This window comes from Acartia tonsa, chromosome 14, assembly GCF_053477335.1.
Source record: "Acartia tonsa isolate MP-2025a chromosome 14, ASM5347733v1, whole genome shotgun sequence".
In the NCBI taxonomy this organism is placed as follows: Eukaryota; Metazoa; Arthropoda; class Copepoda; order Calanoida; family Acartiidae; genus Acartia; species Acartia tonsa.
Window position 1 is genome coordinate 3,900,483 of NC_137273.1, and position 14,084 is coordinate 3,914,566.

The window sequence follows — 14,084 nt, forward strand, 5'->3', positions numbered from 1 at the left end:
TTTTGTACATTCCAAATTATGATGCGCAAAATAACTCCTTCTGTAGATTAAAATTAGTGGTTGAAACGATTGGACACTACACTTAATGAAACTACCAATCAAAATTCATTACAAGTGTTCAAAGTTGGTTAGCCAACGAATCAGAAAACGCTATTATAAAATTTTGGGGACTGGTGTAATAAACAACCCATTGTCCTCTTCCTTCCTGGATGTCTAAGAATATTTTGTAATAATTGAGGTTGTAATAGAACTGTGATTAGTTGATTTGAAAGAACCGCCTTTGAATTTAGGGAAAGTAGAGTTCAATGAAAATAAAATCATATTATAACAACCCATTTGATTCCAATTAAGGTAGAATAATTAACAAAGGTAGAATTTTTAAAAAATAATTGGCAAAAACAAAAATTTTCCGTCCATTGTCCTGTCTCTATGTCCCTGATAAAATTAAAGATTCGATTTTCAAGTGAAAGTTTGTTCGGGAAAGTGTTCCTTCAATATAGAGAAGAAAAAAATTAGTAAAAAATCAAGTAAATATTTTTTGTGATTATTTCCTTGGCTAAAGATCTCATACACTTATTATTAAACTGTGCGTCTGTAAGTTTGTGATGTTTGGGTTGGATAGAGGATCTATGTTGTGAAGCTATATTTTAAAGAAGAACCATATCAGTTTGGCACAAAGCAATATTATTCTATATAAGCAGACAGACATCCTGTTACTTCTATAAAGGGATTTTGTTATGACAAGACAAATGAAGTTTCTGTAAGTAAATAATAAAACTTACTTGGTTGTTATTTAAGATAGGTTCTGGAAAATTTATGAATATTTTCACCGAACACGCACTCCATATTTCATGTGTTTGCATGTCCGTTATGGTTGTACTGGTTTCTAGTTTGGCTGTATTTAAAGTTAGTGTTTTTGTGAAAACATCTTTAAAATATGTGGGAGTTATAATAGCGGTGAAAATTACTATATTTTCAGGAGTGCAGTTAATCCAAATGTAGGGTCTTGGACTTTTATGAAGCTTCTTTAAAAGTAAGGACAATTTTTGGTAAGACCTTTTAAGACCCTATGATAAATTTAAAAAAATAAACTTTGAATTTGTAAACAAAAATTATGATATAATGTGTTTAAATTCTTTTTTTGGTACTGTAAATCATATCCAGCTAAGTTTTATTTGTATAAAAGAAGCGTATTTGGATCCGTTCAAGAACGGCTTTCAAGTCATATTGGATCAAATCCTATAATTTTTAAAAGCGAAGCTTTTCTATAATTAGGGTCGGTCCGTTCGTCCGTCCGTAACGGATAGCTTTTTTCGTTCATGTAGGCATGTTAGAATTGTCCTATCGATTTCAAACTTTACATCGTGATTTCTTTAGTAGTTAGGTATGATTTAGAAAGTGAAGCAACTCTTTAATTATTACCAAAATGTCCGTACGTCCATTTGAAACATGTTGATTTTTTTACTTTTTAACATAAAATTTTTATGTGATCGAATCATCCGATTGATCTGAGTTTTGGTATATTGATTCCTGGGACAACAAAATATAATGGTATAAGCGAAGCAACTCTATAATCAAGTCATAAAAATGAAAGTATGTCCATAAACATTATCCTGTATCAAGCAGTTTTTCAACAAATTTACTTACAATTTTGCTTTGACTCTTATACATTTATATTCTGATTATTCAGTTCTGACACTACCGTTTCAGTGCTTCGCTTTTATGGATGTTGTCATCCTTTTTTTAGGATAGCCTAGGAACACAGACTTCTTATATCTTTATTTTTGTGTAAGGCGAGGGAAATCCCAACTCTTAGGCTAGCCTAGAAAATTTTATAGGATTTGGCTTAATATGTTCTATGTTGATAACGATTAAAGAATAGTATATTCCAGTATGGCTTCCAAACTGATTGACATCCGCTGGATAAGAACCTGTTCTAAGCCATACTGAATCATATATTACATCGTATTACGGACAATTTTCCAAGAATAGAAATATATCTGTAATAGGATGCAAAATATAACTATTAAGATATTATATAGTACACGCTTATATATGTATATACATATTTATCTGTCTATGGCTATTGATTTATCATTTTCTAGCCCAGGGCAGTAAACCAATCAGGCCCTTACCAGGAGCTTTACAACAGACAAATATACTCAAAAATTTATCAAATTTTAAGTAAACAAGGATGACAACATCCCTAAAACCAGAATGAAGTACAAATGAACAATTACTCCTGTAGATTTTCAGAACTTAACAAGCAGAACTTAAATTATAAGTCTAAACAGAATTGTACATAAATGTGTTACAAAATTGCATGATTACAGGATACAGTATAAGGACATACTTTCATAATTAGAGGATTTGATTATAGAGATGCCTCACTTATGATGCTACACTTTGTTGTCCTAGGAATCATTATTACAAAAATGAAAATGAATATTTACATAAAAAGTAAAAAAAGTATTTCAGCTACAGAGTGTATCATTGCTCTGACTCCCTCCCTCACTTTATTTGGGGAGGGGGGGGGGGGGGGAGTGTTAGTTAGGTTATTGTCCCTTATATTAATAACTATTCATTCTGTATTTGCTTTTACAATATATTTTTGAGAAAAAGTTTACTTATCCTGCAGACTAGATTAAAGTATAGATGTTAATTTTAGAAAAAGAAAGTAGTTTTTCCTTTTATTTCTCTCCATCTTTTTTTCTATCTTTCTCTCTCTCTCTCATTCTCTCTCTGACTATCTCTCCTTAATTCTCTCATTTTCTCTTTCTTTCTCTCTGTCTTTCTCACTCTCTATCCATCTTTCCTCTCTTTCTTTTCTCTCTATCTCTATCTCTCTCTCTCTCTCTCTCTCTCTCTCTCTCTCTCTCTCTGTCTCTGTCTCTCTCTCTCTCTCTCTCTCTCTCTCTCTCTCTCTCTCTCTCTCTCTCTCTCTCTCTCTCTCTCTCTCTCTCACTCTCTCTCTATCTATCTATCTATCTATCTATCTATCTATCTATCTTCCCTCCTGTTATCTGTAACTCTATTTTTTATGTTTATCTTTTTCTCTTTCTCTCTTATTACCACCTTCTTTTTTATTATTATTTATAAATATATTTTCAACAACAAAATAACCCTTTTTCTATCTCCCCCCCTCTCTCTCTCTAGCTTCCAAAATTCTTGAAAATTGCACTTATGTATATTATTGTTCAGCTATGTATCTACTTTTCTATCTATCTTGCTAGATTTAAATATCTTTACATCTACATATTTGAACATATATCTATCTATCTTTCTCTTACACATATGTATCTATCTATCTTTTAACAAGAAAATATTTTCCCTTTCTTCCTTAAATTTTTCCCGTTTCTTCGTCTTTGGTGAAATCTCTGTGAAAATTCGTCGCTGACCAACTTTGGGGGATTTAAAATGTATAGTTTTGTAGATTTAAAATTAAAATTTTGAAATTTATTTTACATCGTCTGAGTATGTTTTTGAATAATATTAAAATTTTAAATCAAATTTAAAATTGTAATCTACAAAATTGTATGAAAAATGCACGCCAACCAATACGTATCATATGGTGCCTAGCAGAATGCGTATGTGCGTGCGTTTGTGTTTCATATAACCAGGGTAAAAGAATAGGTAGATAAACAAAAAAAATATACTCTAAATCATAGATTAAGTCATAAGAACAAATTATTTAACCATTTAATTTTCCCAAACAAAGATTTTTCCTAAGAAATTCAACTATTTATTAAAAGTATAAAATGAAAAATATTACCACTTAATACAAAAAAAATAATAAATTAAAATAAATCTACAAGAAATAATGGATTTATCTTACACTGTGTTTTCGTCGGGCAAATCAAATGATTAAACATCTTTACCTAATATATCTATTCTTTTAAATTTATTTATTAAGTTTATTGACAAAAAAATATAATACTGTCTTTAATTATTCTAAATCTTACAAAAATGTCATGTAAAGTGATTTATTGATTATTCCTGCCAAAATTAGCTTTTTTTCCAATCAATATTTAAATATTTTTTATTGCTGCGCTACTTAAGAACTAAAATGTCCATGTATAATTCTAATAAGCATATTTTTATTTCCTGCAATTTACACATCCCTTCACCCCTTCAGAGTGTGTGTGTGCGTGTTTTAAGCGCGTTATTAGAGCGCCTTAGTATCCTATGTGCGCCTAAGCAAAATGGTCAAACAACAGTGAAAGTGCGCTTAATAATCAATATCCTTAGAAATATAAAAAATGTGATCTTGTAATTTTGTACCAACCAACCGTGCTTTTAAACATATTTTAATAAAAGTTATGAAATAGTGACAAGTTAAAGATATTAAAAATAAACAAAAAATGAGGTATATCATATGTTTTTATTGTTTCTTAGTATATATTAAACATATGTTTAGTAAATGAAATTACCGATTAAGGTCGAGCAAGGATTGTAAGAAAATTTTTAATTACGGAGAAATATTTTTAAAAGTGAAACTTATCTCCATAGTGTCGGTCTGTCAGTCTGTCTGTTTGTAGTTATGATAGCTCTTATTGTTAATTTAGGCTTGTTAGAATTGTCCTATTATTTTCAAACTTCGAATAATGAGGGTTCCTTTAACAGTTAGGTACAGTTTTCAAAGCATAATGCTCTGTAGCAGCTTTACCAGAAACCAGGGATCTAAAGGGATAAGGTGGCGTGCGAAGCACTTTGTCTAGGGGGGGGCATTTTGAAGATTTTTTAAAATTTTGCCCCCCCCTAAATCAAAGTGCCCCGGGGGGCACTTTGCTTTAGGGGGGGGCATTTTGATTATATATACTAATTCTAAATAAGGGCGTTTTAAGGGGTGGGATTATTTGATTATGGGCCTTCTAGTCCTTATCCCTTCTTCCCCATCCCTTCCCCCATCCCTATTTCCCGTGTATATACCCCATCTCTTCCGCCCCCCATCCCTTCTCCCCCATCCTTTCTCCCCCCTCCCTTCTCCCCACCCTGCAACGACCGAAGGGAAGGGAGCTAGAAAGCATCTTCGAAAAAAAAAAGTACAGAAGATAATTTAACCTTTACCCTCCCCCCCACCACAAAACTTTTTTTATGGGTGGAAGGGGATGTTATAAAATCTCAGCAGGAAGGATAAATAACCCCATTAAAAAAAAAAAAATTTTGGGGGGGGGAGATAAAAACACTCATTTTGGAAATAATTTACCAAAAATTAACCTAATATGTAAAACAGATTTAAATATTTCTTTATTGTATGACAACAAGGATGACAACATCTTTAAGTAGCAAAGCACAAAAAATCATTAATAAGAATACAGACAAGTAGATTTAAAGAGCATCTGTTGAAATAAATATATATTATAGATAGAAAAAGCACAAATCCTTTTTCCTGTATTTTGTGTGATGACAGTCAAAGTAAATTACATACTGGATGGTCGAGACAGCGAGAAATTTAATTTTTTTGAAATCTTATAATCCACAAAAAAATTTATCGTACCATAAAAACCAAAGATATAAAGAACTATGTAAAAAATAAAAAAAAATTACTTGTCCTTTCATCTACAGATATAAAAATCTCTTAGAAATATGGAAAACTTTGGGGTATAGTCTCTTTTGTGGCAACGCCTCTTAACCCTTACAGATCGGGCCCCAATTCCCACCTTAATAGATCGGGGGGGGGGGGGGGGGGGCTCTTTGAGCCCCCCCCTCTATCTCGGCTCCTGGTACAGATAAAGACGTAAAATTTTTTTCTGGTGGTTCATGTGTATTTTTAGAGAAAATTACTTTTTCTAGTCATAGCAGTCAGACCGCTCCTTAGCCGCTTTTTAGCGGCCAGCCGCTAAATTTTAAAACAGCTGTAGAGCGGCCAATTTTGCAGCTAGGATGACCAAATTTTAGGACGAACTTTTATTTTTCATAACTAAAAAATTACTTTTTCTGATCATCGCCGAAAAACGGCTAATAACGGAAACCGCCATTTTCGGCGGTTACGGCGGTAAAACGGCGGTTGGCGGCGCAAATTAATATTTTTATCTGCTTATTATTGCTCAAGGATTTACCAAAAAAAATTATAGGTCTCTAGCTGTAATAGAAGCCACGATATTCATGATATATGTCTGTAGTAAAAGCCGGACAAAAATCGGTCATACAGTCGGTCAGGGAGCGGTCAAACGGTCATAACACCACTTTTCTCAGATGGTCATTGATATCTAAGTATTCACCAAAAAAATTTTAGGTTTCTACCTTATACACAAAAGTCATAATGTAGAAATTAAGATTTATTTAGAATTTTTTCTAATTTTTTTTGCTACCCAACCGACTTTGACCGGACACCACGACCGACACAGACCAGATATCCTAATAAAATCAACTCTTGCCGACGTATAATTACTAAACTTAAAAAGTCATGAAGTTACAGCTCTCCATCTTACCTACAAAAAAAATGAGATTGAAAAAACTAGAGGGGGGGGCTCTTTGAGCCCCCCCCCCCCCGATCTGTAAGGGTTAAGGGGCATTTCGTCGTATTTTTATAGTAGCTTTTAATAGGTTATTCTAGGTTAAGTAAGGTCAGGTGATTTCCCAGCAGGGTTAGGCAATTGGCCCTGCAGGAGCTATAAATAGGTGAAAAGCTACTGTGAAAATACGACGAAATGCACCTTAAGAGGTAATGTCACAAAAGGACTATACCATAAATTTAAAAGATACAAAAATAGCCAAAAACGTTCTGAAAAGCAGTCTGACCTCCATGAATTTTTAATACTTAATTATACTCCATAATGATGGGAATGTTAACATTAAGTTTTATCCTTCTATCTTTAATTGCAGTTGAAAAAATCACATTTCCCCCTTAGCATTACGTACTGACAGCCATAGTGAATTATAGAGAAGCTAAAAAGTAATATCAACATATCCTACCCTCTTTAATTGGCACTTTAAAACTCTGTTAAATTTTGATTAAGTGGTGTTTCCAATGATTTATAAGGGTGGTGCGTGAAGCGCACCTAAAAATATTTACTCCCCCTTTAAACTAAAATCAATTAAAGACAACAAGAGTGGCGTATTTTATCAAGTTAGGAATATAGAGTGTAGTTAGTTTTAAGGGATTTTAATGAAAAATTGCCATAAAAAAACATGTCTCTTTGTAAGGTTATGTACACAAAAAAAATGATAAACTTATCCTGAAAATAATATGACATCATATATAGTTATTCATTTAAACAGACATACAGTGTTGAGAAAAAGGCTTAGATAAATATCAACGCTGTTTCTTTTTTTATATTAAATAACTTTTTGATTAAATATTTGTTGTTTACACAAGTTTTTATAGAAATAAAAACAAAATATACAATGTGATAAAAAGCAGAAACCATTTGGAAGGGCGCGAAGGGCAAATTTTTTTCTTCAAATATGCAGGGAGGGAGGGGTTTTTGGGCTATTTATTACACTAGTCCCCAATATTTCATATAAAATTTTCTTATTCGTTGGCTCAACAACGTTCGGGACTTTAGTGGAATTTTGATTGGTTTAACCACGCGTTTCCATACATTTCATCCACTAATTGTAATCTATATAAGGGGTAATTTTTTGTATCATAATTGGGGATGTACAAAATTTCTTTGGTAAAAAGTTTATATAATACAAAATAAAATACTTCCTATTACCTGGTTTGTTATGTTCAGTGAAAAAAGATTATAACCTAATTTCTACACTAATTATAAAATTTGGTAAGGTTAAATGAATAGTAACTGTCTGTTTGGCGCGAAGCGCGAAAAATTTTTTTGTTGAGTATTTCTTGATCTTTTTTTTTGGAAACTGGGATAGTTTTGCTTTTTGTAGGGTAGGGGGCAAAAAGGGGCATTTTTGTTGACCAGGGGGGGGCAAAATGGGGCATTTTTTAACATTTAGGGGGGGGCAGGGGGGGCGGTGGCTAGGGGGGGCAGGGGGGGGGGCGTTTTGGTCGCTAGGGGGGGGCGATTGCCCCAAATGCCCCCTTCGGTTCGCACGCCACTGGATAAGACAAAGGCCAATAAATAGATGTAAATGTACAGCCACAATGATAATTCATAAAAGTTCCCCTTTTGTAGATTATAATTTATTGTAGAAACGTTTGGACATTCAACTTAATGAACCAACCGATCAAACTTAAATACATCCCTAAAGAGACAACTAATAAGAAAGGTTTTTTTTTAACTTTGGGACTATTGTAATAAACACTCTAATTCTCCTATTCCCTAATTTTTTCTAATATTGATTCCCCAAACGATTAGGTACAGTGTTTATTTGCAAAAGTTCTGAATAATGTTGAATATTAAATGCTTTGATACATTTGTTAATGTTTGTTTGTCTATTCGTCTGACTTGTTGAACTTCTTTTTTAAGGATGTTGTCATTTTATTTTAATGTCAAGAAACCATATTCATAACAGTTTTTATTCAAAATTAATAAAAAAAAACAAGGATAATAAGACTATTTTAAGCAAAAGAGAAACAATTAAACATTTTCAATTTTAAATAGAAATCTTTGAAAAAGAAATAAATTAATTTTAGTAGGTAAAAGTTTTGCTTTAAATAACAAGTGACCCAAAACAATTAGGGCACTAATCTATTTTTCCTAAAAAATAGCCATAAACGAAACACATATCAGGCTAGATTAACTAATTTAAAACTAATTGTTAAAACAAAACTTTTGAGATCTTATGCTTTGCTACTTTTTATGTTAGACTAGTGCTTAAACTTGAAAACAAATTTGCATAAAACTATCCCGGTACACTACACATGTAAAAGATTACCTATTTTAATTAAAACTCAATCAGTTCAGTAGTTAGTAGTTAAAAACAAAATAACATAAAAGTATCCCGGTACACTACACATATAAAAGATTACCTATTTTTTGTAAAACTCAATCAGTTCAGTAGTTAGTAAGATCTTAATGGACTAACTAGATAACCTTACTACTTTATATAATTAGATTAGTTGTTTAGTTCGATATCTTTGCACCGTTTTCAGTCTTGTTTCATTTAGATTATTAAATATTGTGATAAAATTATGTCATATGAGAGTAGAATTAATAATAATGATCTTATTTTCCATCAGTCTCTGTCATAATATATAGGGAAGAGGCTATTTGTCATAAATTACAGGGAGGGAGGGGACATTGGACTATTTATCAATCTTGTCCCCAAAGTTTTATAGTAATGTTTTCTTATTCGTAGGCTTAACAACTTTGGAGACTTTTATTGAATTTTAATTGGATGGATCATTTAATTAAGTGTCCAAACGTTTCAACCACTAATTGTAATCTACAGAAGGGGTAATTTTGTTTATCATCATTAGGGATGTACATCAATTTATCGGCCATTGTCTTATCCCTCTAGATCCCTGCATAAGTCATATGTGTCCTAACAGACATAAATAGATATTTCATCATATGAAAAACTATTTCCCCCTTTATTATCATGTACTCAAATAAAGTGAAACTTGTATCTGGCCAAAATTTCAATTACCCCAATCCACACTCTTTACCCATCCCTGCCATTTTCTGGATGATCGAACTGACCAATTAATGTGTTCATATTAGCGACCTAAATTGATTTATGACACTTTTTTCCCCTGTCATAATATCCTCTTATATTCTAATCCATTGTCATAATATAGGGAAGAGTCTATTTGTCATAAGTCATATCTGTCATAGCAGACACTGAGAGATAATTTAACCGATGAAAAACTATTTCCTTCTTTCAGTAAAAGTGTGATATATAGCTAACATCTATGTTAAAACTGTTGAAATTACATCGATATTTAAATGTAAGGGTTTAGTAGAAAGTAGCCGTGGCTGACATAATTACGAATTACAGTTAATGTCAATATTTACGTCAACTATATGGCTTTTAAAAAAGTGGTCCTGGTTGACAAAGACACCACATATCGATATTATAATGGCATTAAGTTTAAGTTATATTCAATTACTAACTTATGTACGTTGAAATAATTACGATACAATTTTTTTAACATTTATGTAATTGTGGTATCCGCCGAGGATCAGTGGCAGACACCGGAGTTCAATTAGATTACGGCAGTGTGACAGACGTGGACACCTTACTATAGAGAAGCTACGCTTCTCTAGCTTTCACTAGATAATGATCAACATCTACTTTTAGTTGTCACTTTATTGAAGGCTTAAGATATACTGGAGTTATATACAACAAACAATAATTACATGGATAGGAATAAATAATCATAACATAAAAGCATAAAAAATATATGTACAATGGTCAGTTTGGGCAATAATGATTCCCCCATCCCTGGGAAGGGTGGGGGAGAATTAAGAATACAGTTAGCCATAATAAACATGACAGATTCAAATCATTAATTCTAAGCGTAGGGAGGGGGTCACTAGACCCCTTCCCCAGGACTCGGGGGAGGGCCATTGACCCTCCACCGAACCCCAGATCAGGGGTGCCATAGACATGGCTCACGGTTGCCGAATACCACAACTCTCCCCTCGGAAGGCTGGGAGATGGTTTCCCTACCAGACTTCCGACAGTGGTTGAGGCCTTCGGCCCGCTCCTTAGGGCTAAAAATATATACAAACGATAATGATTCAATGGAATCCTAGTGGTGAGTATCTTCTTAGGGTTGATGGGCTCCCAATGTGGGGTAGAAGGCAGAGGCTGCCTTGGGTTGGATACGTTGGTCGGCGCCGGCAGGTATCAGGTTTGGTGGTGGCACATTGGTTGCTGGAACGGTCAGCAGTGGGACCTGCGGGTTGTTGTTGGCAGCGGCTGGGGCACTGGCTGCCAGGTTGAGTGTCTGAGCAGCGGCCTGTCCTCCTGAGGGGCCGCGGGGTCTGCCAGAGGGCGGTCCTGGTCTACCTGGGCGGTCATGTCCGCTGTCAGTGGATTTCATAGACACCATTTCCTCGGCTGCTTCCCTGCCGATGGGGATGGCATCCCAGTCCACTGAAAAGTCCCGGGACTTGGCATGGTTGAGCCTGGCTCTAGCCATCGCCTTCTTATACAAAGCTGGGTGGTACAGGAACACTTGTGATATCGCATTCAGGGCTGCCCGGACTCCTCCTTGTGCTGCTGCCAGAGAAATGATGGTGAGGTCCCCCAGCAGTTTGAGGATCAGCAGCAGCAAGCACAAGATGGCGGCGCCATCTCCCCACTCGTGGATGGCTTGTCTAAATCCTGCCCAGACATCCAGGGCTGCCTCTCCTTCCTCCGCCAGTCGGTCAATGTTGTAGGACACTATCCCATGGTCTCCTGTGGCCGAACAGCTGCCTTGCTGAACGCAGGAGCCATAGGATAGGCCGGTCAGCATGGCGCTCTTGTATGCTGGGAACGCCAGCAGCTGTTGCCAGTCGTTCAACTCAGCCTGTGAATACAGACCACCTGAACTGAAGTCATCTAAGGGGTCTGTCAACAGCTGCTTGGGCGTATCCAGCGGGGGTGGCCTCTTCTTGGGAGCAGGGGTCAACTCTATCCAGCCTTCCTCTGCGTGCACAGTCAGGGGGTAGGTGGAGGAACAGGGAATCTTGGTGGCGTGCTCACTGTATACCCGCGTCACGGCGTCTACAAAACCTGTGGGCTCCACTGGCACTTTGTCCCAACACTCCTTGTGTTCGCGGACAACATACTTGTGCCTTTGGCAGGTCAGCTGCAGCAGGATGTCTCCCCTCAGTACCGAGAACGTGCTCCCCTGGACACGCACCGGGTGGGCCGGATCTAGTTGCTGGAGCTTCCAGCAGTTGGCCGCTACTTCTTCTGCTGCAGTGCTCCTCATGCGTGTTTCCAGGGTGAATCCAATATAACCTGCATGGATCTGTGCTTGGAGGGGAACGTCAACATCCCTGGCCGACACTCGGGGCAGCGCAGCCGCGGCTGGGTCAGCTGCCACAAACAGCGCTGGATGGTTGGTGGCATGGGCCTCGAAGTCGCAGTTCACAATTGAGGTGGGGCTGGTCATGTTGATGAAAAACTGGGCCTGATGGTCAACCAGATATGCATCCCTCACCAGGCTGGGCTGGAGGCTGCGGATCAGCCTCAAGGGGCAATCTCTTCCCAGGTGGTCCCACACGTAGGTTGCTTCCCCAGTGATACAGGACAGCTCAGAATGGGGACAGTCGAGGGTCAGGTGGTCAGACTGGGACTCCACCCGTCCATCCTCCACCACATAGGTCTCCTCCTTGACCAGCAGCCGCCGCTCCTGGAGCACTAATTCATTGCGGTAGAGCTGGCCCTCAAAGTGGACGTCCTCCCCCTCGCAACCCACCCCCTCGGGGCTGTTGACGAGGGCGCCCACTACATCAACGGTGAAGAACAGGGGGTGGTTCAGCTGGAACGTCAGTGGCTGGGTCTTGCCTGGCAACGTGTATACTCGGTTCCTGGCCAGGTCTCGGCACGCTTCTGGGTCTATCTTGGTTGGCCTCATGAGGGTGGGGACCGAGGTCACCTTGAGGTGACCCCATACCCCACACCTGAATGTCCACTGTTACACGGTGAGCTGACAGCTGAACCCAGTGGTTTCCCTCACCTTGACTTGCTGCAGGACGTGGATGTCGTGGCCCAGGGGCACCTCCTGGTGTAGGGGCTCCGTGTCACACATCTTTTCTTTGTTGTAAGACGTGACATGGGTGGGGTTGGCACAGTCCCACCCCACCAGGACGTAGCTGGTTGTAGGCCACACGGCTGCCAGAAGGAGGCCCCACAGGACCATCCACCAATGGGAGAGGCTTCCAGGTAACCATCTTCCTCGGGCACGCGGCTGGGGATCTCCGGTTCTGGTCACGGCTGCTTCTTGGGGCTGGACACGGCTGGGCTGCTCCTGGCTAGACACAAATTTCCATTGAGCGTTATCTGTATGCGGCCGAGGCACCCCGATACCCTCCCCACTGACAGACTGGCAAGCGACTGGCACTTGCCTGGGTGTCGGCTCCCCTAGCCCTAAATGCTCCCTTCCCTGGTCCAAGGCATGCCCAGTGGCATGGGGCTGAAGTGCATGTGGCACAGGCTCGCCCTTACTCAATGCCCTCCCCTGCCCTAGGAACTCAGGTGCATGTGGCACAGGCAAGCCCTTATTTTCCCAATTTTCAATCTCCCCAGCCTCAAGTGCAGGGGGCACAGGCAAGGCTGGGTGTTTACAAGGTTTTGGATTCAATACATTTAACAAATTCAACTTATCCTGATGGTGAGCCGCTGGGTTCCCTTGGCTGGTAGAGGGCTCTGGATGGCATGTAGCTGGACTCTCCCTGCAGGCTGGTGGCGCTGGCTGGCATGTAGCTGGGCTCTCACTGCAGGCTGGTGGCGCTGGCTGGCTGGGGGTGACGGGTGTCACCCCTTCCTCTGGGACCGCTGGCTCGTTCCAGGACTCAGGTCTCTCGGTGGCGGCGACGGGGGTCGCCCCAGACATCAGGTTGGAGGCTGGCTCGTTCCAGGATCCAGGTATCTCGGTGGCGGCGACGGTTGTCGCCCCAAGCACACGGTGGGAGGCGCTGGATAGCACCCCCCCATCATCCCAGGTGGCGACGCCGGGTGGCGTCCCATACATCGATGCAGAGGTGCTGGCTAGCACCTCCTGCCTCTCTCGTTCAGCGGCTGCCAGGGCCTCCCCATACACCGTCTCAGGGACGCTGGGCAGCGCCCCTCCACTCTTGCTGGGTAGGCTCGGTCGGGCAGGTTCCATCATATTGAGACTGAAAGGCTGGGGCCTCAGCACCTCTGGCTCGGCTATGTTGTTGGGCTGTATCAGCTCTGGCCCCAGATGGTTCAGACTGAAGCCTAGGCCAACCCGGTTGGGCTCAGCCGCGCCGCCCAGTACGTTGATCCTAGCTGGGACAGTCCCGAACTGCGGCATCCCATCGGCTCGGTCCGCAGCTCTGGAGGCGGCTGCTTGCGGTGGTGGTGCTGGGGGCGCGCTCCCTTCCATATGGGCCACTCTGCTGGGCTTCCCTGGAGGGGCACCTTTGTCGGCGGTGCGCCTGCGGCTGGCTACCTGGGCCCAGTCAGCTCTACACTCGGCCGCCGTGTGGCCGTCATAGTGGCAACGCTCACACTTGGCAGAACGGTCACGGCGTGGCTGGGTGCGC

The 14,084-nt window shown here is 39.7% G+C and overlaps 1 protein-coding gene across 1 annotated transcript in view; it reads left to right on the plus strand.

Moving 5' to 3' along the window:
• The first annotated feature begins 4,189 nt into the window (after positions 1-4,189).
• Positions 4,190-14,084, plus strand: part of LOC145306374 (uncharacterized) — a 34,194-nt gene continuing 24,299 nt past the window's right edge. The window contains exon 1 of the mRNA XM_080148468.1: positions 4,190-4,366. Coding sequence (XP_080004594.1) covers positions 4,362-4,366 — 5 coding nt within the window. The 5' untranslated portion in view covers positions 4,190-4,361. The remainder of the gene's footprint in view (positions 4,367-14,084) is intronic.